We start from the raw sequence: 24,504 nt of genomic DNA, 5'->3' as shown, positions 1-24,504 counted from the left end.
TATATAATTTATATGTATAATTATATATATAAATAATTGTAAACACAGGAAAACTAGGCCTCACTTAATTCTACAAAACACTCTACAAGTAGTGCTGACCCCAATGATTAATAATGTAATGAACAGGTATCAGAGATAAGGCTGGAATGCTTCAGCTCCCTACTGGCAGATATGCTGCCAAAGCCTCAATTCATAATATACAATTTTGGAGACCAAAGCCAGAGTATACTTAGGTGAAGCCAGAATCTTATCCTGCAGCTGGAATCTCTAATCCTAGGGACCTCACAACTTAAGAAACTACTCCTACTACTAGAGAGCAGAGAGCAGCCCCTATCAATAGAACATTAAGTGTGTGCTTCATTTTTTGTTATCTTTCGCTGTAGAGTCACAATGGTGGCAATAAAGTTTCTACCTTCTTTCATGGATTTGGGAATAGATCTGTTTCAGACATCCTGAAATCTGAAACATATTTTCTAATAATACTTGTGTTATATATATAGTGATTCCAACTTGAATGTGGCCACAGAATTTTAAAACTGAGAAAGATCATGTATTCTAATTCAGCAGTCTTCATACAGATGAAGAAATTGTGGCCCAGAGAGTTTAAGTGACTTGAAAAGCAATACACAGACTATCTCTTGATTCTAGACTAATTTTTTTTATTTCTTTCTTTCTTTTTTTGAGACAGAGTCTCATTCTGTTACCTAGGCTGGAGTGCAATGGTGCGATCTCGGCTTACCACACCTCTGCCTCCCGGGTTGAAGCAATTCTCCTGCCTCAGCCTCCTGAGTAGCTGGGACTACAGGCACCTGCCACCACGCCCAGCTAATTTTTGTATTTTTTAGTAGAGATGTTGGCCAGGCTGGTCTTGAACTCCTGACCTCAGGTGATCCGCCCGCCTTGGCCTCCCAAAGTGCTGGAATCACAGGTGTGAGCCACTGTGCCTGGCCGACTAATGTTTTTTTCTACTCTATGTTCTGCCTACTTTGGCTACAAGTGCAAACCGTACTGGGAACGCAACCATTATTTCCACATTGGCACAGTAATGAACACTTGGAATCCAATTTGTTGATAAATTAGGGAACAGCCATAATTACCTCTCCCTACTTTTTGGACAGTCAATAATATACCTAAAGAATCCCTGGATGGCCAGGTGTGATGGCTCATGCCTGTAATCCCAGCACTTTGGGAGGCTGGGGCAGGTGGATCACTTGAGGTCAGGAGTTCAAACCAGCCTGGCCAACATGGTGAAACCCCATTTCTACTAAAAATACAAAACTTAGATGGACATGGTGGTGCACGGCTGTAGTCCCAGCTATTTGGGAGGCTGAGGCAAGAGAATTGCTTGAACCCTGGAAGCAGAGGTTGCAGTGAGCTGAGATTGCACCACTGCACTCCAGCCTGGATGACATGAGACTCTGTCTCAAAAAAAAAAAAAAAAAAAAAATCAACTCTACAACAGGAAGATTCAGCTTCAGCCTGGGTAACAGAGCAAGACTCCATCTCAATTAAAAAAAAAGAATCCCTGGAAACATGTTAACAATTATTTAGGCCGGGCGCGGTGGCTCAAGCCTGTAATCCCAGCACTTTGGGAGGCCCAGGCGGGCGGATCACGAGGTCAGGAGATCGAGACCATCCTGGCTAACACGGTGAAACCCCGTCTCTACTAAAAATACAAAAAACTAGCCGGGCGAGGTGGTGGGCACCTGTAGTCCCAGCTACTCGGGAGGCTGAGGCAGGAGAATGGCGTAAACCCAGGAGGCGGAGCTTGCAGTGAGCCGAGATTGCGCCACTGCACTCCAGCCTGGGTGACAGAGCAAGACTCCGTCTGAAAAAATAAAAAATAAAAACAAACAAACAAACAAACAAACAAACACCAATTATTTAAGTCTCCTCAGTATTCCTTACTTAGCCCTCTTTATTTGTTGGAGCTGATGTTCCTGCATCTTTTTGTTCTTGGTCCCGTTTATAGGTGCCCTATCCTGCCACTATCATCTAGAGAATGCCAGAATGAGACAAGAAATGGTAAATGGCAACACTCAGTTCCAGTAAGATTAACTTGCAAACAGGGAAATCCAAAAAGGTAACAACCCCTTCTCTACTTCACTGAGGACATCATCTTTTGTCATTTCTTCAATCCTTAGAATCTATTTTCTTGTGAAAGGAATGGGAGGACAACATGAGGGTCTTGGGGACTTGAAGTAGAAGGTGGCAGTGAGAACCAGGGGAGGAAGAAGGACAAGAGTACAAGAGAGGGAGAGAGAAGGCACTGAAAATAAATTTACGTACAATAGATTGAAACCCATACAAATATTAAATCAAAATTTTGTGACAATTATCAACTTTAAGATACACAAAATATAAGAAATGACTGAAAACAAAGACTGAGATAAACCATTATAATAAAAATCTCAAAATTATCCAATGAGATGAAAAAGCCCTTAAAAAAATTAGAGAATATTGAAAGTGTAAACCAAGCAGCTTATAAGACCAGAAGTTAAAGAGTTATTACCCTAGTCACAGTTATAAGAATAAAAGCTCAATGAGAAAAGCATATAATTATCAGTTAATGACAATGTGCAAAGTACTGTGGCGGGTGGGTAATGCGCAAAGTACTGTGGGAGGTGGGCATGAAGGTAGAAAAGGATACAAACAAAATGGAAGGCAAAATAAATAAAAATTCCTGCCCTCCAAGAGCTTACAATCTAATTGCTGATATGATATACATGCATGAAAAAACCTTAAAACATTATAAATAATTGCAAACAAATATAATCCAAACAAATCACAAAAGCAATGAGAAAAAAAAGATAAAATTTATGAAAAAAGGATGAGATTACAGAAAAAGTACATAATATTGTAAGGTTATATGTATATCAATATCAATATTACCAAAAAGTGTTTGAGAAATTCTTATAAATATAACCTTATATAACTCCTAGCACATATTAATCTCTTTTCTATCCCCAGTAATCATAATTTTCCTAAACTAAATGAACTATTATAACAGTGCCTAGGTAGAAGTCAGAGTCTCTAGTTTCCCTTTTTTCTACAAACCATATAATTTTGTAGAACAACTACATTTTCTTCTGGGTTTTATAAAAACAATGCTTGTCATAAGCCTAAATAAAAATTTAATTACTTTAAAAACAGGTAAGGAAGAAATCAAGCATGTTATGATGAAAAATTTCCATGCATCACATAAAAATTTAACGTATCACCCACTAAGGTCACAATCAACTTTTACAGAAAAGAGAAATAGCTCCACAAATACTACTAAACAATATAAGCAGGCAGAAAACTGGCCTAAAAACTTGCAAAAGAGAAAAACACTCTGATATGCATGCATGGGTAGGGCTGCATGCACACAGGTAGATTCTGAACTTTCATTAAGTTAAATGCTCAGCAGAAGTAACACAGTGAATAAGAAAAATATGTTGAATCTGTGTAATAAATATAAAACAAATCTTCACACATTGATTGTTAAATATAAATTTTAAGCCTCTCAGAAAAAATTCAAAATTAGCCTTCCTCTGCTGTGTCAGTGGTGAAATAATCTTATCTTCAGTGTGGAGAAGACCATTCCCTTTGTGGCTTTCCTTATAACGAAAAAGCTACCTGGGCAATATTTGTAATGAAATGTCTTTAGATGAGAAATTGGAAAAGTGTATTTTCTAGGAGCATTTGCCTTAGGTAGTCTAGAGTCATTTTAAACAATTTAATTCTAAAATTTCTGAAGATTCTAAGTTTTAAATTGTAGCTATATCAATAATACACATGATAACCAAATTTTAAAAAATTAAAATGATTTACAGATTTACAAATGCCACTATTATAAAACAGTTTTCAAAATAAAACTGAAAAACTGCACAGAACCTCTTCGTATTAATACTGAGGTTGGCTGGGCGCAGTGGTTCACGCCTGTAATCCCAACACTTTGGGAGCCTGAGGCAGGTGGATCACCTGAGGTCAGGAGTTTGAGACCAGCCTGACCAACATAGAGAAACCCCGTCTCTACTGAAAATACAAAATTAGCCAGGCGTGGTGGTGCATGCCTGTAATCCCAGCTACTCAGGAGGCTGAGGCAGGACAATCGCTTGAACCTGGAAGGTGGAGGTTGCAATGAGCCGAGATCGCGCCATTGGACTCCAGCCTGGGCAACAAGAGCAAAACTCCATCTCAAAGAAGAAAAAAAAAATTTAGGTTACACTGCCACTAATAGGTAGGGAAAATTCTACACAAATTCAACCAAAAAACTTAGAGGTGGGTTTCACGGTTATAGCATGGAGGCCAGGCCCACGCTCACCTTGGACGTCTTCCTCTCCACCATCACCATCTTCTTCCTCATTGTAAGCCAGCTCAGCCTGCTTGTCTGCCTCATACTCACCTACGTTACCATCATCCCCATTATAATCCGCCAGTTTAGAGCCATGCTGCGGATCAACAGGGGATTCATTCTCATCAAAGAATCGGCCTGTGAAGTAGGTAGAGGATTAATTCAAGAGTAAAGAGAGAAGAAAAGAAGGAATCTATACTGAAGGCAGACCAGAAAGTAGACAAGTGAAACCTGGCAACTTTTGGGGTACTGGATATAAAAGGATACATTTTGTGAAGGTTATCCAAGACAAAAGTATGTAAGAGCGAAGACTCTGAAAATACATAACTTCTCTTTAAAAAAGAATTTCTCTTTTGTGTTAATTTTAGTGCTTGCCACTGAAGATTTGAATGATTTCTTAAAGAAATGGGCATCATTTTTAGGAATGTTTTCATAATAACCAATGACTTCTGCAATATAAGTGTGTCTAAATTAACATTTTAGGAGAATACATTATTTTATTACTAGATGAGATACATATTTAAAATTTGAAAATCTAGGCCTGGTGCAGTGGCCCACGCTTGTAATCCCAGAACTTTGGGAGGCTGAGGTGGGTGGATCGCTTGAGCTCAAGAGTTTGACACCAGCCTGGGCAACATGGCAAAACCTTTCTCTACAAAAAATACAAAACTTAGCTAGGTATGGTGGTGTACATTTGGATTTCCAAAAAGGGATGGCAAAGAAAGTAAGCCATCAGAATCCCTAGTGGTTTAAAAAAAAGAAAAAAAAAAGAAAAAAAAAAAAAAAAAAAACCTCAAGTAATTCTGGTGTATCTCTTCTCATTTCCTAAGCCAGATTTTTAAAAAAGTCAATGGAATCTTAAGAAAACTGACCTATATCAGGCCATTATATTGTCCACATTCATAACCATTAGAAATCAAGAAGACAGGCCTGGTGCAGTGGCTCACACCTGTAATCCCGGCACTATGGAAGGCCAAGGTGGGTGGATCACCTGAGGTCAGTAGTTCGAGAATAGCCTCGCAAACATGGTAAAACCCCATCTCTACTAAAAATACAGAAATTAGCCAGGCTTGGTGGCAGGTGCCTGTAATCCCAGCTACACAAGAGGCTGAGGCAGGAGAATTGCTTGAGTCTGGGAGGCAGAGGCTGCAGTGAGCCGAGATTGTGCCATTGCACTCCAGCCTGGGTGACAAGAGCAAGACTCCATCTCAAAAAAAAAAAAAAAGAAGAAGAAGATAAATAGACATAATACCTACTGTAGAAAACTATTCAACAATTAGACATTGAAAATAAAAAAGTTAGGCACACTAGGATCTGAATTAGAAATGCAAGTACAACTAAAACTATACTTAGACATTAAGTTTAACTTAGCATAAAAGTAGATTTATTTTAATCCATAAAATTAACTTCCTAATAATGCAAGAATTTGAGACTTAGAAATTTAACAACTTTCTGTGATAGGTCTAAATTTTTAAAAATATATTTCAAAAATTTACATTGCAGGCTGGGTGCAGTGGCGTATGCCTGTCATAGCAGTACTTTGGGAGGCCAAGGTGGGAGGATTGCTTAAGCCCAGGAGTTCGAGACCAGCCTGGGTAACATAGTGAGATCCATCTCTACAAAAAATACAAAAATTAGCTGGGTATGGTGGTCCACACCTATAGTCTCAGCTACTCAGGAGGCTAAGGTAGGAGGACTGCTTAAGCCCAGGAGTCCAAGGCTACAGTGAGTTAGGATATTGCCACTGCACTTTAGCCTGGGTGACAGAGTGAGACCTCTTCTCTTTAAAAAAAAAAAAAAAAAAAAAATTAGCCGGGTTTCTGTAGTCTTATCTACTTGGGAGGTTGATGCAGGAGGATCATTTAAGGCCACGAGTTTGAGGTTATAGTGAGCTACGATTGTGCCACTGCACCCCAGCAAGACTCTTATCTCTAAAAATAAATAAATAGATAAATAAATAAGTAAAATTTACATTGCAATGGAACACTCCGGAAAAAAATTAACAGCTTCCTTTGCTTGGAAAGAAAGGTTAAGTACAAATAGAATTATGGGGGTACTGGTCGATTCTACAGATGGTTCATCACATCATCAAGCCAATGTATTTCTAATTGTTGGGTAAAGAGTCCATCAGGAAAATCATTAAATAAATAGAAAAGTGGATGAAATAGAGTTAGAGAAAAGAAACATACAGGAGAATAGGTAGGCTATTTGTAAGAAAATACTCTGTCTCCTAATTATAAATCAAACATTTTGATGAGTATTATTATCTCTTTTTGAATAATAAAATAAATGATGTCAATATAAGCAGTAAAAAGAGATTTACAGAAATCTATATTTTCTTTTTCTTTTTTTATTTTTTGAGACCGAGTCTCACTCTGTCGCCCAGGCTGGAGTGCAGTAGCCCGATATCAGCTCACTGCAACCTCCACCTCCCAGGTTCAAGTGATTCTCCTGCTTCAGCCTCCTAAGTAGCTAGGATTACAGGCGCCCACCACCACGACCGGCTAATGTTTGTATTTTTAGTAGAGACGGGATTTCACCATGTTGGCCATGCTGGTCTTGAACTCCTGACCTCAGGTGATCTGCCCGCCTCCCAAACTGGGGCTCTTTTTATTGGCCCCAGTTACTCCAATTACTTCAGTCTCCTGTTGTCCCCACACCCTCCCTTTTTTTTTTTTTTTTTTTTTTTTTTTTGAGACGGCCTCCCAAAGTGCTGGGATTACAGAGTGAGCCACCACGCCCGGCCTTCATTTTAAAATCAAAGTTATGAAATACAGAAGACTCAAAAAATTAGGCTAAGACAAGGTACTAAAAAAATATATATCATTTACTAATATTGTCAGACATGGAATAAAGAAATGTCCCACTTGTACCTACTATAATATTCCAACAGAACAATGTAAAATTTCCTTTTTTTAGGTGTTTGATGATCTGCCTAGCCTAAATTTAGTCAAAATTTTAATACTATAATTACAGTGATACTCAGAGATAATAAACGTATCAACAAGAATGAATAATGACACAATTGCCCTTTGTTAAATAGTGATCTGTGCTATCATATATACAGAATCATCGTGTTTGGAGAAATATTTATAGCTAACCTTTAATACTGGGCTTCCAACATTCTCACAGACAACAAAAGTTGAAAAACACAGAATCAACTACACAGAGTTGCCAATCAGGATAAGGAGATCAGACAAACTTTGCATTAAACATTGAATGAATATAATGGTACAGACAAAAATGCATAATATTGATCAATATAACAGACTGCTAACTTATTCAACATTTAAGAGCAACGTATCAATGTGAGAGAAGGGAAAGTTTCAAAAAGAAGGCGATTATATTAGACTATGACAGGGAAAGAAAGAAGCATTGAAAGAACAGGTAAGAACAAAGATGGGGTATTTAGAAGACAGTGAAAAGATTAATTTGACTGTATTTATATGAGAAAGAGTAAGTTTCAACAAGCAAATTAAGGATAATTACAGGGTCAGGCATGGTGGCTCATGCCTGTAATCCCAGAACTTTGGGAGGCCAAGGTGGGTGGATCACCTGAGGTCAGGAGTTTGAGACCAGCCTGGCCAACATGGAGAAACCCCATCTCTATTAAAAACACAAAAAAGTAGCTGGCCGTGGTGGCAGGTGGCTGTAATCCCAGCTACTTGGGAGGCTGAGGCAGGAGAATGGCTTGAACCTGGGAGGCAGAGGTTGCAGTGAGCCAAGATTGCTCTATTCGCACTTCAGCCTGGGCAACAAGAGTGAAATTCTGTCTCAAAAAAAAAAAAAAAAAGTCTCCTCTATTCACTTGTGGTCACTGTTTAAATCCAATGACAAAGTGTATGGAAGTATCTACAATGCTACTTCATCCATCCATGGTTCACTGATGTATGTGATAGGTATTGCACTATGCACTGTGATACAAAAATAAACCATAAATCTACAGTTGGGCATGGTGACGCACACCTGTAATCTCAGCTACTCAGGAGCCTTCAGCCTAGGAGTTTCAGGCTGCAGTAAGCTATGATCATACTGCTGCATTCCAGCCTGGGTGACAGAATGAGACTCTGTCTCAAAAATAAAAATAGAAAGCAAAAATAACATCCTATCTTCATCTCCTATAACTGAGTATAGTAAGGAAAACAGATAAGTAAACAAATTAGGAAGTGATGGTATGTGTGCTATTGCATAGTGCTCTAGAAAGTAACATCTGAACATGGAGACAGTGGCTTCAGTTGGCTTCCTTTTGATAGAGTGAGTTTGAACATTATGTAGGAGGCAATAACCAGTAGTCAAGATTTCTTTTAAGCTCCCTGAGAACAGAAATCTGATCTGCCTTATGCCTTACTGTATCTCCAGTAGCTATTTAGGTAAGAAGCTATGAGGACTTACACTAGGAAGATGGAGGAAATGTTAGAAACTGATGAATCAGATACATTTGAAAATGACAAAACGAATATATGACATAATAGAGCAGAAAGAGTCAAAGGATTATTCCAAATCCTAGTCTGGAAACTACAGTTAATGCTACCTATACCCAAATTGGGAAGGTATGAGAAAGCAAATGTTGCTTTAGATAAACTGAATTTGGAGCTACAGTATGACATCCAAATGAAAATGTTTTATAGACACATGGTTATATGGATCTAGAATCTAGGTGCAAAGTGAGAGATAAGCATGTAGATTTAAAACTCATAAATTTCAAGGTGATCGGTTAAACTATCAGAATATAATTTATTTTAGGAAATAAATATTTACAGAAAATAGCTATAAGTCAAGGAAGTGATCTTGGGGAATGACAATATTTAAGAAGAGAAAAAAGTAATGAGGGCAAAGTTATCATTTGATGGTATAAATCTATGATATGTGTGTGTGTTTGTGTGTGTGTGTGTGTTTTGAGATGGAGTCTCGCTCTGTCACCCAGGCTGGAGTGCAGTGGCACAATCTCGGCTCACTGCAAGCTCCGCCTCCCGGGTTCACGCCATTCTTCTGCCTCAGCCTCCTGAGTAGCTGGGACTATAGGTGCCCAACCACGCCCGGCTAATTTTTTGTATTTTTAGGAGAGATGGGGTTTCACTGTGTTAGCCAGGATGGTCTCAATCTCCTGACCTTGTGATCTGCCAGCCTCAGCCTCCCAAAGTGCTGGGATTACAGGTGTGAGTCACCACACCCGGCTTATGATGTGTCTTAACAGGAATTAAATAGCAGACTTCATCTCTGAGGCATTTCAACTTTTTACAACCTTCAGTACAATTCTGCTGCTCAGTAACAAAACTGTTAAATCTGTGCCCAGCTAGTGGAGTAACAAAGTAATTATATTTAGTTTGGATCCCGTATTTCCTTATATTGTTGCAAAATTCAATTGTGCACTTGAATATTATGTTCACTCTGGTGGCCAGCTGAAAATGATTTGATTATCAGCAACAAGATAGCTTCATCCCAATAGTTTAAACATGAGAACACAAAGAAACAACACACCCACTAGCTATTGAAAGTCTTTGAGCTGTATTAAGTTTGAAAAATTGTAAAAGATTATTTTCAATATTTAAATTCCTTTTCTGAGCTAAGTGAGCTAAAGTATATTAAATATATAATAAGCATATATTGCATGCATATGAAGTAATTTTTCATACATTTTACTTTAATTCATATACCATCTGGTCTAACTTCACATGCTCCACATCACCTAATCAGGTGAAAATTTAACGCACTTTTCAATTCACATTAAAAAACACAATAAAACTTCACACAGAATGCTAGACATTCTGTAAGACATCTCAAATATCAGACTACAAACTTCAGAAAGTAGTAGAGAAGAAATTCAGTAAGAGCTTCGGTCATGTGGAATAGATAAACTTTAACCTTTTCAATTTACAAAGGCATAGTTTGATACTTTTGACTACAACTATCCTTTTAAACTAGTGAGTTTTATTGGGAAGGTATGAGAAAGCAAATGTTAACTGAGAAAGCAAATATAGCCATTTCTCGTGGCTAAAATTTTATTTTTTATTAAAAAAAATTTTTTTTTTGAGATGAAGTCTCACTCTGTCACCCAGGCTGGAGTGCAGTGTTGCAATCTCAGCTCACTACAACCTCCATTTCCTGGGTTCAGGCGATTCTTCTGCCTCAGCCTCTCCAGTAGCTGGGATTACAGGGGTACACCACAACACCCATCTACATTTTTTTTTGCATTTTTAGTAAGACCAGGTTTCACCATGTTGGCCAGGCTGGTCTCGAACATCTGACTTCAAATGATCTGCCCACCTCGGCCTCCCAAAGTGCTGGGATTACAGGCATGAGCCACCACACCAGGCCTCATGGCTAAAATTTTAAAATCAAAGTTGTAAAGTCTTTACTTTTGTCTGTCTGTATTATGTGTACAGGTACACATGTATGTTTGTATACTATCTACATGGTATCACTGACCTATAAATAAATGAACTCATAAATTAAATAACTAGCCTGCATGCTTTTGAAGTTCATATGACTTTGGCAGTCTTTGGTAAATAAAGATAGTTTTTTTAAATTTTATTATATTATATTTTTGAGACGCAGTCTTGTTCTATCGCCAGGCTGGAGTGCAATAGCGTGATCTCAGCTCACTGCAACCTCTGCCTCCCGGGTTCAAGAGATTCTCCTGCCTCAGCCTTCCCAGTAGCTGGGACTACAGGTGCATGCCACCACACCCAGCTGATTTTTGTATTTTTGGTAGAGATGGGGTTTCACCATGTTGGCCAGGATGGTCTTGATCTTTTGACCTTGTGATCCGCCCACCTCAGCCTCCCAAAGTGCTGGGATTACAGGCATGAGCCACCGCACCTGGCCCTAAAGATAGTTTTAAATTGTTGGTGAAATAAAATAGAAACACGTTCAAAAATAAAAACCAGTAGAAAATAAGAGGATAATAACATTTCTTAATCACAAAAGGGTATTTCAATCAAGAAAAACTAGGCTGTATATTTTAATTCTGTACTATAAGTCAAAGGAAACATCAAGATGAGTCACTTTTGCTTCATTAGTCCAATGTTCATTTATGGGTTTCAATTTCTCAACTGTTTTATTTTTAAGTTTATATTTTTATGTCATTAATTTATTATATTGCCACTATTATAAGCAAAATGAAACTATTAGATCTAGTTACAATAAACCTAGAGAGAATGAAAAAGAAAGTTTAAGGACGGCAACCTCTTTTTTCTAGCCACCTATTGGTAATATTCACTATCATTTCATTTATTCATTTGGTAGTTAACACATTCAACTTATCTTGCATTATTCAATTTAATACCTAGAGTTGTGACTATTTCAAGTATCCGGAAGGTAAATGACACGTGATGACTTATAATCTGTTGAGATATGAGTTATCATCATGAGAGATGGGAGGCTGGGGTATACAAACTGTAACAAAAATGTTACTGCAGGCTTTATACACAAAACAATTGTAGGCAAACTATTGACTGGCCATTTCATTATCAGGAACATATTAGGGCAAAAAGACCACATTTCTATCTCAAGGTATATATAGGCCCTGCATATAGTAGGCACAGGAAGCAATCTATTGACTGATTTACTGGACTTGTGGAAGGTAAAGAGAAATCAAGGAAATGAAAGAAGTATGGTAGCTATAATTTATACCTAACAGCATCTGAACAACCTTACCATCTCCCCATTTCCAAGGCAAACCTATACTATCTAGATTTGTGTAGGTACAGTCTATGATGTTCACAATGATGAAATCAACTAAAAACCACCTTTCTCAGAATGTATCTCCTGTTGTGATGCAATGTATGTCGTGGTTGCTCAAACCCTGTACATTCCAAAGAAAGCTTTGTTTTCAGGAGTGGCCCTTGGCTGGATTCTGAGAGATAACCTCTGAGCCCACGAAATATTCTGCTTTACAAATGTTTTTGTATGCGTGAGGCCTGGGCCATTATGTACCAGACTGATGAGGTCAATTGATCCTACAAAGTGATTTATGGTGAATACAGTTGTTCCTCCCTCAGTATGCAGTGAGGACTGGTTCCAGGACCCCAACAAATACCAAAATCCATGGATGTTAAAGTCCCTTGTATAAAATAGCACAGTAGGTCGGGCACAGTGGCTCATGCCTGTAATCCCAGCACTTTGGGAGGCTGAGGTGGGTGGATCACTTGAGGTCAGGAGTTTAAGACCAGCCTGGCCAACATAGTGAAACCCCATCTCTAACTAAAAATACAAAAATTATCCGGGTGTTGTGGCATGCACCTGTAATCTCAGCTACTCAGGAGGCTGAAGGAGAAGAATCATTCGAACCTGCGAGGTGGAGGTTGCAGTGAGCCAAGATTGTGCCACTGCACTCCAGCCTGGGCAACAAACGCTTGAATGTGGTAGGTAGGGGTTGCAGTGAGCTGAGATCACGCCACTGCATTCCAGCCTAGGCGATACAGCGGGACTTTGTCTCCAAAAAAAAAAAAAAAAAAAAAAGCATCATAATAAATCTTCATATCTGATAGTGGAAGTCTTTACAGTTTATTACTCTTATAAATTGTCTTGGCTATTCTTATTCCTCTGCAGTTTTCATACACATTTTAGAGTCAGCTTATCAGATTCCACCCAAAACCCCCAAATCCTGCTGGGATTATACTTGGGATGGCAATGAAGTTCTAGATTAATCTGTGAGGAATTGACATAATTAAAACAATGAGCATTCCAATCCATGGACGTGGATTTATTTATATATTAATTAATTTCTGTCAACAATATTTTGTGGCTTATAGAGGTTCTTGTAAATCTTTTGTAAGAACTTTTCAAGGTATCTGATGTTTTTATGCTATTGAAAAGTTTCTTTTTAAAAGTTTCACTATGTTTATTGCTGCTATATACAGAAATATAATTTGTATATAAATCTTGCATGTAATGACTTTGCTAAATACATTTGTTTATAAATTGTTTTGAGTTTTCTACATATAAAATCATATTGTCTACAAATAATATTAGCTTATCAGTTATATTTCTTCCTTTCCAATCTCTATACTCTTTATTTCCTTTTCTGTGCTTTACTGCATTGATTAGAATCTACAGTGAAAAGCTGAATGGAAGTGATGATGGTGGGTATCCTTTTCTAGATCTCAAGGGGAAGGTTTTTGAGAATTAATCATTAAATTTGATATTTGTCATAGGATGCTTAAAATACTCTATCGAATTAAGGAAATTACTTTCTAATATTCCTTTGCTTAAAATTGGTTGTTTTATCATAAATGCATGGATTTCCTCAAATGCTCTCTTTACATCTTTTGAGATGATTTTCCTCATATATTTTGTTCAATTAATTTGGTAAATTATATAGATCGCTTTTCAAGTGTTAAACAACCTTGAATTTTCAGATTAAATCCAACATGGTCATCATGTGTATAATTTTTATCTATCTCTGGATTTGACTTGCTAATATTTTGTTCAGAATTTTTTTTTTGAGACCGAGTCTCGCTCTGTCACTAGGCTGGAGTAGCACAATCTCGGTTCACTGCAACCTCTGCCTCACGGGTTCAAGCGATTCTCCATCCTCAGCCTCCTGAGTAGCTGGGAAAACATGCGTGCACCATGGTGCCCAGCTAATTTTTGTATTTTTAGTAGAGACAGGGTTTCACCATGTTGCCCAGGGTGGTCTCGAACTCCTGACCTCAGGTGATCCGCCTGACTTGGCCTCCCAAAGCGCTGGGATTTACAGGTGTGAGCCAATGCACCTGGCCTTGTTTAGGATTTTTATATCTATATTAATAAGAGAAACTGCCATAATTTTTCTTTCTCATAATATTCTTAGTTTTGCTATCCAACTTACGCTGGTCTCATAAAATGGGTTGGGGAGTGTTTTTTCCTTTTCAATTCTCTGAAAGTTTATGTTACATTGGTTGTATTCTTTCATGTTTGAAAGAATTCACCAGTTGGGTGCAGTGGCTGACACTGTAATCCCAGCACTTTGGGAGGCCAAGGCAGGAGGATCACTTGAGGTTGGGAGTTCAAGACCAGCCTGACCAACATGGAGAAATCCCATCTCTAATAAAAACACAAAATTAGTAGGGCATGGTGCTGCATGCCTGTAATCCCAGCTACTCAGGAGGCTGCGGCAGGAGAATGTCTTGAGCCCCGGAGGAAGAGGTTGCGGTGAGCCGAGATCGCGCCACTGCACTCCAGTCTGGGCAACAAGAGCAAAACTCCATCTCAAAAATGAAATAAATAAATTAATTAATTAAGAATTCACCAATGAAACCATTTAGGTACCAAAATACTAATTTACAGATTCATTATGTTAATAGACATGGAACTATTCAGATTTTCCCTATCTTTTTGTGTCAGTTTTGTACAGAAGTGCTTTTCTAGGATATTGGCCATTTCATCTAACTTTGCAAATGTTTTGGCATTAAATTAATAATACCTCTTATTATGTGTCCTTTAATATTATTTGTAGGATCTATATTGATGTTTTTTCATTTTTGTTATTGAGAATTTGTGTCATCTCTGTCTTAATGTGTGCTGACGGTCTTTCCAATTTCTGTTTTGTTTTGTTTTTTTTTGAGATGGAGTCTCACTTTGTCGCCCAGGCTGCAGTACAGTGGCATGATCTCGGCTCACTGCAAGCTCCGCCTCCCGGGTTCACGCCATTCTCCTGCCTCAGCTTCTCGAGTAGCTGGGACTACAGGTGCCTGCCACCACACTCGGCTAATTTTTTGTATTTTTAGTAGAGACGGGGTTTCACTGTGTTAGCCAGGATGGTCTCGATCTCCTGACCTCATGATCCGCCTGCCTCAGCCTCCCAAAGTGCTGGGATTACAGGTGTAAGCCACCACACCCGGCCGGTCTTTCCAATTTCACTTGCCTTTTCAAAGAACCACTTTTTGGTTTGCTTGATTTCATACAGTGACCCTGCATTAGTAATCAAGCTAAACTCTCATTAACTTTTACCAGTCTCTTTTGAGGTAAAGGGGGAACTTTTGATATCTGTTCAACTTATTTAATGATTATTGGTTTATTCAAGTTTTCAAATCTTCATGAGCCAATTTAGGTAACTAATAATTGCCACAGTTTGAATGTGTCCTCTCCAAAATTCATGTTGCAGCTTAATCCCTAATGTGGTGGTATTAAGAGATGGGGCCTTCGGGAGGTGATTAGGCCATTAGGGGGATGAGGCTCTCATAAATGGGATGAGGGACCTTAGAACAGGGGGCCAAGCGCAGTGGCTCACTCCTGTAATCCGAGCACTTTAGGAGGCTGAGGCAGGCAGATCACCTGAGGTTGGGAGTTCGAGACCAGCCCGACCAACATGGAGAAACCCCGTCTCTATTAAAAATATAACATTAGCTAGACATGGTGGTTCATGCCTACAATCCCAGCTACTTGGGAGGCTGAGGCAGAATTGCTTGAACCCAGGAGGTGGAGGTTGCAGTGGGCAGAGATTGCGCCACTGCACTCCAGCCTGGAATCTATGTTTTCTGGTATCATTTAAGATTTTTTCGTTTATTTTTTCATACTCTCAAGTTTTCGTTACAATGTCTAAAAGCAAGAATTTTCTTCATTTATCCTAATACTTAGCAGATACATTCAACCTGAAGACTCAAGTCTTTCTTCAAAATTCCTTTCAAGTACTGATTACCCACCATTTCCTCCAATCTCTTCTTAAAACCTCTATTAAACATACATACATCTTCTATTTCTCATAACATCTCTGTCATATATACATATGACATATAACACATTGGTATCTATATCTGTCTGTCTCTTTGCCACAGTGTGCTACATTCTTGCTGAGTATCTCAATATAACTTTCCAAGTAACTTCTCTTTTGGTCAGCTATGTCCATGGTCTGCTATCTCATACACTGGGTGGCTATGTCAATGGCGAACTCATTAAGCCATCTGGACTAGAGATTGGAAAATACTTTTAAAAATTCTATAAGTAGGCCAGGCGCGGTGGCTCACCCCTGTAATCCCAGCACTTTGGGAGGCCAAGATGGGCAGATCGTGAGGTCAGGAGATCGAGACCATCCTGGCTAACATGGTGAAACCCCATCTCTACTAAAAATACAAAAAATTAGCTGGGCATGGTGGCAGGCACCTGTGGTCCCAGCTACTCGGGAGGCTGAGGTAGGAGAATGGTGAACTTGGCAGGCAGAGCTTGCAGTGAGCGTAGATTGCGCCACTGCACTCCAGCCTGGGCGACAGAGTGAGACTCCGTCTCAAAAAATAATAATAATAATAATAATTCTATATGTAAAGGAAGATCAGGTATTCTGTGATACACTAGCTTGCCTCTCCAATGTTGCTTGGGAGAATGATTAACAACCACTGTTAAATAAATGAAACCCTGCTGCTATACAGAAAAATCAATACGAGAAGTAGTTTGATCAACAATCACTCCCTACTGTTTGGAGTAACCACCCTTGTGACTTTCCATATGGGAGCTGACATTTGAAGTAAATTCTTATCTCTGTTCAAAGCTTCTAAATACAAATGGTACGTCCTTCCTAACTGGCAAACAGGTGGGCCTCGCCTGGATTTTCAGTTTCAACTATTTTGGAAGATGTCTATTTCTTTAAAGTATCCCTACACTGTATTTTGTGTCACCACATAGCCTACATTCTAAAGTTTAAATTAAACTAACCCAAATACATCTTCCAAATATGGTGAAACATACCCCAAAATGTTCTAGCCACTTTTGCATGATGTGGTAATACAAAATTAAATTTATAAAAATACGCAGCTCTTTATAAATATGTCAATATAAGTATGATATATTAAACTATAAAACAAAAATAACGAGTTAAAGCTGCCAAAAAATTTGTAGTGAGGTCAGGAATGGTGGCTTATGCCTGTAATCCCAGCATTTTGGGATATCGAGATGGGAGGACTGCTTGAGCTCAGGAGTTTGAGACCAATCTGAGCAACATGGTGAAAGTCTGTCTCTGCAAAAATACAAAAATTAGCAGGCATGATGGCACACACCTGTAGTCCCAGCTATTCAGGAGGCTGAGGTGGGAGGATCCCTTGAGCCCAAGGAGGTCAAGGTTGTAGTAAGCTATGAACGTGCTAATGCAGTACAACCTGGGTGCGAGAGTGAGACCCTGTCTCAAAAAACAAAACAATTGTGGTGATAACTATATAAAGTCTAAGAACTTCCCCTCCTTTTCTAAAAGTGTTTTCAATAAAAATTTCAACTTTTTGTCTAACAGCATGTTATTTTGTACCTACAGAGTATCAAGTGCTTTTATTTTTTATTTACTTATTTATTTATTTGAGACAGGGTCTCACTCTGTTGTCTAAGCTGGAGTGCAGTGGCATGATCATTGCTCACTGCAACCTCCACTTCCTGGATTCAAGCAATCCTCCCACTCAACCTCCCAAGTAGCTGAGACTACAGGCATGCACCACCACACCTGGCTAATTCTGTATTTTCAATAGAGACAGGGTTTCACCATGTTGGCTAGGCTGCTCTCAAAGTCCTGGCCTCAAGTGATCCACCTGCCTCAGCCTCCAAAAGTGCTGGGATTACAGGCATGTGCCACTGTGCCCAGCCACACTGAAATTTTTGAGAATAATGATTTACATATACAAATTTGGCAAGTGTTAAATGAAAGAAAGAAAAATTGTAAGTCAAAAAAGAAGAAAATTATAAAGCAAAACTGTACTTAAAAATGAATTTCCATTGGGCTCAGTGATGCATGCCTATAAATCCCAGCTACTCAGGAGGCTAAGGTAGGAGGATGATTTGAGCCCAGCAGTTTGAATCCAGTCTGGCAGCAGAGCAAGACCCTGTCTCTCTCTCTCTCTCTCTCTCTTTTTTTTTTCTCTTTTGAGACAAGGTCTTGCTCTGTTGCTCAGGCTGGAGTGCAGTGGCACAATCATGGCTCACTGCAGCCTCTAACTCCTGGGTTTAAGCAATCCTGCGAACTCAGCCACCCAAGGAGGTGGGACTACAGGAGCATGCCTCCATGCCCAGCTTATTTTTGTATCTTTTGTAGAGATGGGGTTTCACCATGTTGCCCAGGCTGGTCTTGCACTCCTGGGCTCAAGCGATCCATCTGCCTCAGCTTCCCAGTGTTAGGATTACAGGCATGGGCCACGGTGCCAGGCCACCTGTCTCTTAAATAACTAAAATAAAATAAATTTTTCTTATGACTAAATAGTTTTTACTCTATGGAAAGCAAAGCTGAATAAACACAAGAATACTAATGATTGGTTTTTTTTTCTTTTTTTTCTTTTTTTATTTCGAGACAGGGTCTTGCTCTGTTGCCCAGGCTGGAGTGCAGTGGTGTGACCTTGACTTACTGCAACCTCTGCCTCCCAGGCTCAAGTGATTATTGTGCCTCAGTCTCCAGAGTAGCTGGAATTACAGGCATGCACCAACAAGCCCAGCTAATTTTTTTATTTTTAGTGGAGATGGGGTTTTACCATATCGGCCAGGTGGGAGAATCACTTGAACCCAGGAGGCAGAGGTTGTAGTGAGTTGAGACTGCGCCACTGCACTCCATCTCAAAAAAAGAAAAAGAAAAAAGAAAAAAAAGAATAGTATATTTATGTCCAGATAGAAGAAACGATTTTTATAAAAGAAATGATTTTCTATAAAATAAATTAAAATCATCATAAGAGTCTAGATAGATATGCATGAATATATACAACTAAAGACCTTTTGTGTTGGCTGGGCGCCGTGGCTCACGCCTGTAATCCCAGCACTTTGGGAGGACGAGGCGGGCGGATCACGAGGTCAGGAGATCGAGACCATCCTGGCTAACATGGTGAAACCCCGTCTCTACTAAAAATGCAAAAAATTAGACTGGCGTGGCAGCGGGCGCCTGTAGTCCCAGCTACTCGGGAGGCTGAGGCAGGAGAATGGCGTGAACCTGGGAGGCGGGGCTTGCAGTGAGCCGAGATCACGCCACTGCACTCCAGCCTGGGCGACTGAGCGAGACTCCGTCTCAAAAAAAAAAAAGACCTTTTGTGTCAAGTTGTATAAAGTTGCATGATACAAGATCAACACACACAAAAATCAGTCATATTTCTTTTTTTTCCCCTTGAGAGAGCGTCTCACTCTGTCACCCAGGCTGGAGTGCAGTATGGTGATCTTGACTCACTGCAACCTCCACCTCCCGGTGCAAGCGATTTTCATGTCTCAGCCTCCCGAGTATCTGGGATTACAGGCATTTGTCCCTGCACCCGGCTAATTTTTGTATTTTAGCAGAGACGGGGTTTCACCATGTTGGCTAGGCTGGTCTCGAACTCCTGATCTCAGATGATCCGCTCGCCTCTGCCTCCCAAAATGCTGGAATTACAGGCATGAGCTACTGGGCCAGGCCAAAAATCAGTCATGCACTAGCAAGAAGTCTAAAAGCAAAATTAAGAAAACAGTTCGATTTACAATGACATCAAAATAATAAGATGCTTAGGAATAAATTTAACCAAGGCAGCACAAGACTTGCGCACTAAAAGCTACAAAACACTGCTGAAAGGAATTAAAGATGACCTAAATAAATGGAAAGACATCCCATATTTATAGATTGAAAGACTTGATATTGTTAACATGGCAGTGCTCTCCAAAGTGATCTACAGAATCGACACAATTCCTTTAATTTTTTTTTTTTTTTTCAGACAAGGTCTTGCTCCACTGCCCAGGCTGGAATGCAATGATGGCACAATCTCAGAATCTCAGCTCCCTGCAGCCTCTGCCTCCTGGGCTCAAGCAGTCCTCCCACTTTAGCTTCCCAAGTAACAGGGACTACAGGTGCATGCCACCACATGTGGCTAGTTTTTGTATTTTTCGTAGAGACGGGGTTTTGCCACGTTGCCCAGGCTGTATCAAACTCCTGGGCTCCAGTGATCCGCCTGCCTTGGCCTCCCAAAGTGCTGGGATTACAGGCATAAGCCACTGCACTCGGCCAGTTTTTTAATTTTATTTTTTCAGAGACAGGGCTCACTTTGTCACCCAAGCTGGAGTGCAGTGGAACAACCATAGCTCACCATAACCTTGAATTCCTGGGCTCAAGCAATCCTCCCACCTCAGCATCCACAGTAGCAGAGGCTACAGGCTTGTGCCACCATGCCAGGCTAATTTTTAAATTTTTTGTAAAGATAGGGTCTTGCTACATTGCCCAGGCTGGTCTTGAACTCCTGACCTCATGTAATCCTCCTGCCTTGGCCCCACAAAATGCTGGAATTATAGGTGTGAGCTACTGTGCCCAGCCAAAATTCCTTTTAAAATATCACTGCCTTTTTAGTACAAATGGAAAAGCAGATCCTACAATAAAATTACAAGGGACCATGAATAGCTAAAATAATCTTAAAGACGAACAAAGTTGAAGGACTCATAATTCACAATTTCAAAACTTACCACAAAGTTATAGCAATGAGAACAGTATGATACTGGCATAAGGAGAGACATATAGATAAATGCAACAGAATTTATAATTCAGAAATAAACCCATATATCTGTGGTCAATAGATTTTTGACAAGGATACCAAGACTGTTCAATGGGAAATGAAGAGTCTTTTCAATAAATGTTGCTGGGACAACTGGTATCCACATACAAAAGGATTGAGTTAGACTTTACCTCAAACCATATACAAAAACTAACTTTAAATGGATGAAAGACCTAAATATAACAGCTAAACCTATGAAAGTCTTAGAACAAAACACAAGGGGAAATCTTCATGACCGTGATTTTGGCACTGGTTTCTTAGATATGATACTCAAAGTATGAACAAAAACAAAAAACAGATAAATTGGACCTCATCAAAATTAAAAATTTTGTGCATGAAAGGACACTATCAAGAATGAAAACACAACCCATAGACTATGCAAAAACATTTGCAAATCATACACCTGATTAGGGTCTAGTAACCAGAATACATTTTCAAAACCTCTTAAAATTCAACAACCAAGACAAATAACCCAATATAAAAATGGGCAAAGGGCTGGGCCCCGGTGGCTCATACCTATAATCCCAGTGCTTTTGGGAGGCCAAGATGGGAGAGTTGTTTGAGGCCAGGAGTTGGAGACCAACCAGGGCAAGACAGCAAGACCCCATCTCCACAAAAGCTAAAAAATAAATACATACATTAGCCAGGCCTGGTAGGATACACCTGTAGCCATAGCTACTAGTGAGGCTGAGGCAGGAAGATTGCTTGAGCGATGCAGTGAGCTATGACTGTGCCACTGCACTCTGGCCTGGGTGACAAAGCTAGATTCTGTCTCTAACAGTAAATTTTTAAAAAAGGCAAAGAACTTGAAAGGACAATTCTCCAAAGAGGATATACAAATGGCCAAAAAGTAGACAGAAAAGGTGCTCAATGTCATTAGTGAAATGCAAATAAAAACCACAAGGAAATATCACTTCATATGTAATACATGGTAGAAGGAATGAATGAAAGGAGGGAGGGGGGAAGGAAGGAAGGAAGGGAGGGAGAGAGGGAGGGAGGGAAGGAAGGAAGGGGATGTGGAGAAACTGTAACTCTTATACGTTGCTGGTGGGAATGTAAAATGGTACAGCTATTGTGGAAACGGCTTGGCACTTCTTCAAAAAGCTAAACACAGAACTATCATATGATTCAGCAGTTTCACATCTAGGTACATACTCAAAAGAATTAAAAACAGGTATTCAAAAAAACTTGTACATAAATGTTCATAGAAGCACTATTCGATAGCCAAAATGTAGAAACAACCCATATGTACATCAACAGATGAATAAACAAAATGTATCCATACAACTGAATATTATCCAGCCATAAAAAGAAATAAAATACTGATACATGCTACATGCTACGCCATGGTCGAACTTTGAAAAAATTATGCTAAATAAAAGAAGCCAGACACAAAAGGCCACATACTGTATGATTCTTTTTTTTTTTTTTTTTTGAGACGGAGTCTCACCCTGTCGCCCAGGCAGGAGTGCAGTGGCGCGATCTCAGCTCACTGCAAGCTCCGCCTCCTGGGTTCAGGCCATTCTCCTGCCTCAGCCTCCCAAGTAGCTGGGACTACAGGCGCCCACCACCACGCCCAGCTAATTTTTTGTATTTTTAGTAGAAACAGGGTTTCACCGCATTAGCCAGGATGGTCTCGAGCTCCTGACCTCGTGATCTGCCCGCCTCGGCCTCCCAAAGTGCTGGCATTACAGGTGTGTGCTACCACGCCCGGCATTTTTTTTTTTTTTTTTAAGATGCAGTCTCTCTCTGCTACGAGGCTGGAGTATAGCGGCATGATCTCATTGGCTCACTGCAACCTCCAGCTCCCTGGTTCAAGTGATTCTCCTGCCTCAGCCTCTCAGGTAGCTCGGATTACAGGCATGCACCACCATGCCCAGCTAATTTTTGTATTTTTAGTAGAGAAGGGATTTCACCATGTTGGCCAGGATGGTCTTGATCTCCTGACCTTGTGATCCACCCACCTTGGCCTTCCAAAGTGCTGAGATTACAGGCATGAGCCACTGCGCCCAGTCGTATGATTCCTTTTATATGAAATATCCAGAATAGGTGACTCCATAGACAGAGAGAAAAAAGCAAGTTAGTAGTTGTCAGGTGCTATGGGTAGGAGAGTACAGAGTTTGTTTCAGGGTGACGAAAATATTCTGGAATTAGAGTGGTGATAGTTTGTACAACTTTGTGAAAGGACTAAATGCCACTGAATTGTACATTTTGGTGAATTTTACGTGTAACTTACCACAACAAAAAATTATTTTTAATTAAAAAAACTTCTGCATGATAAAGCATAAGAAAGTCTTATATCAGGAAAGACAATGTAAGAGGAAAATTGTGATAAATCTGAATTATCTATAAAGATTTGATATGGGGCTGGGCATGGTGGCTCACACTTGTAATCCCAGCATTCTGGGAGGCTGAGGTGAGAGGATCACATGAGCACTGGAGTTCAATACCAGTCTGGGCAACAGAGTGAGACCTCATCTTTATTAAAAAAATTTTAAAATTAGCCAGGTGTGATGGCACACGCCTGTGGTCTCAGCTACTGAGGAGGCTGAGGAGGGAGGATCATTTGAACCCAGGAAGTCAAGGCTGAAGTGAGCCACAACTGTACTACTGCACTCCAAGCTTGGGTGATACAGCGAGACCTTGTCTCAAATAAAAATAAAAAAAAAAAGAAGAAGAAAAGAGTTGATACAAATAAATATAACCAATCTACAAAGTTCTCAGGCTAAGTGGTCAAAACTGATGCACAGATTATATACCAAGAAATAATTACAATAAAATTACTCACATAAAAATAGGCCACCAGGACAAATGCTTATTAAAACATTTTTAAGGAAACATTATATTCTAAATACCTTATAAAAACGATAAAAATCAATGTGGCCAGGCCACAGAGAAACCACTAAACTTAAATAACTCCAGTGACACTGTAAAACTGTACTAGAGAATAATCGGACACTATTTAAAAGGTGCTATAAAGCTAGTCAAGTGCTTTGACCCAGTAATTTCGTTCTGAGGACTATACTTTTAAAGGAACACCCAAAGTAGGAGGAACAGGAAATAACTGGGAAAAAAAAAGATAGTAACAATAATGACAGTTACAATGAGAAAATACAACATGATCTAGACAATAACAGAGGAGACCTAAGTAAACTATTATTATTGCCTGAGCACAACAGAATATATGTATATAATGTATGTATGTATATACATGTATACATTATGTATATATCATATGTATATAATATATAGTAAACTATTATTATTGCCTGAGCACAACAGAATATATGTATATAATGTATGTATGTATATACATGTATACATTATAAACATATCATATGTATATAATATATGTGTCAGATATATATATTATTTTTTATATATATTTCTTTTATTATACTTTAAGTTCTAGGGTATAGGTGCACAATGTGCAGGTTTGTTCCATATGTATACATGTGCCATGTTGGTGTGCTGCACCAATTAACTCATCATTTACATTAGGTATCTCTCCCAATGCTATCCCTCCCCCTTCCCCCTTCCCCAAAATAGGCCCTGGTGTGTGATGTTCCCCTTCCTATGTCCAAGTGATCTCATTGTTCAATTCCCACCTATGAGTGAGAACATGCAGTGTTTGGTTTTCTGTTCTTGTGACAGTTCGCTGAGAATGATGGTTTCCAGCTGCATCCATGTCCCTACAAAGGACACGAACTCATCCTTTTTTATGGCTGCATA

The 24,504-nt window shown here is 39.4% G+C and overlaps 1 protein-coding gene and 1 long non-coding RNA gene across 3 annotated transcripts in view; one reads left to right on the top strand and one right to left on the bottom strand.

The window, feature by feature from the left end:
• The window catches only part of LOC105548178, a 26,151-nt gene extending 21,142 nt beyond the window's left edge, over nt 1–5,009 (top strand). The window contains exons 4-5 of the long non-coding RNA XR_001007351.1: nt 1,973–2,048; nt 4,422–5,009. This is a non-coding gene — a long non-coding RNA (uncharacterized LOC105548178). The remainder of the gene's footprint in view (nt 1–1,972; nt 2,049–4,421) is intronic.
• CASC4 (cancer susceptibility candidate 4) overlaps nt 1–24,504 on the bottom strand; it is a 122,208-nt gene that overhangs the window by 8,989 nt on the left and 88,715 nt on the right. Inside the window, exon 9 of one of the 2 annotated variants that reach the window (XM_011992079.1) lies at nt 4,307–4,474. The exons of the other annotated variant lie outside the window; for it this stretch is intronic. Within the exon in view, the coding sequence (XP_011847469.1) occupies nt 4,307–4,474 (168 nt within the window). The remainder of the gene's footprint in view (nt 1–4,306; nt 4,475–24,504) is intronic. 2 annotated transcript variants of the gene reach the window in all.

The sequence above is a fragment of the Mandrillus leucophaeus genome, unplaced genomic scaffold, assembly GCF_000951045.1.
Source record: "Mandrillus leucophaeus isolate KB7577 unplaced genomic scaffold, Mleu.le_1.0 Scaffold402, whole genome shotgun sequence".
Taxonomy (NCBI): Eukaryota; Metazoa; Chordata; class Mammalia; order Primates; family Cercopithecidae; genus Mandrillus; species Mandrillus leucophaeus.
The sequence above is the reverse complement of the archived record's forward strand: the minus strand, read 5'-3'. Positions and strand labels throughout refer to the sequence as shown.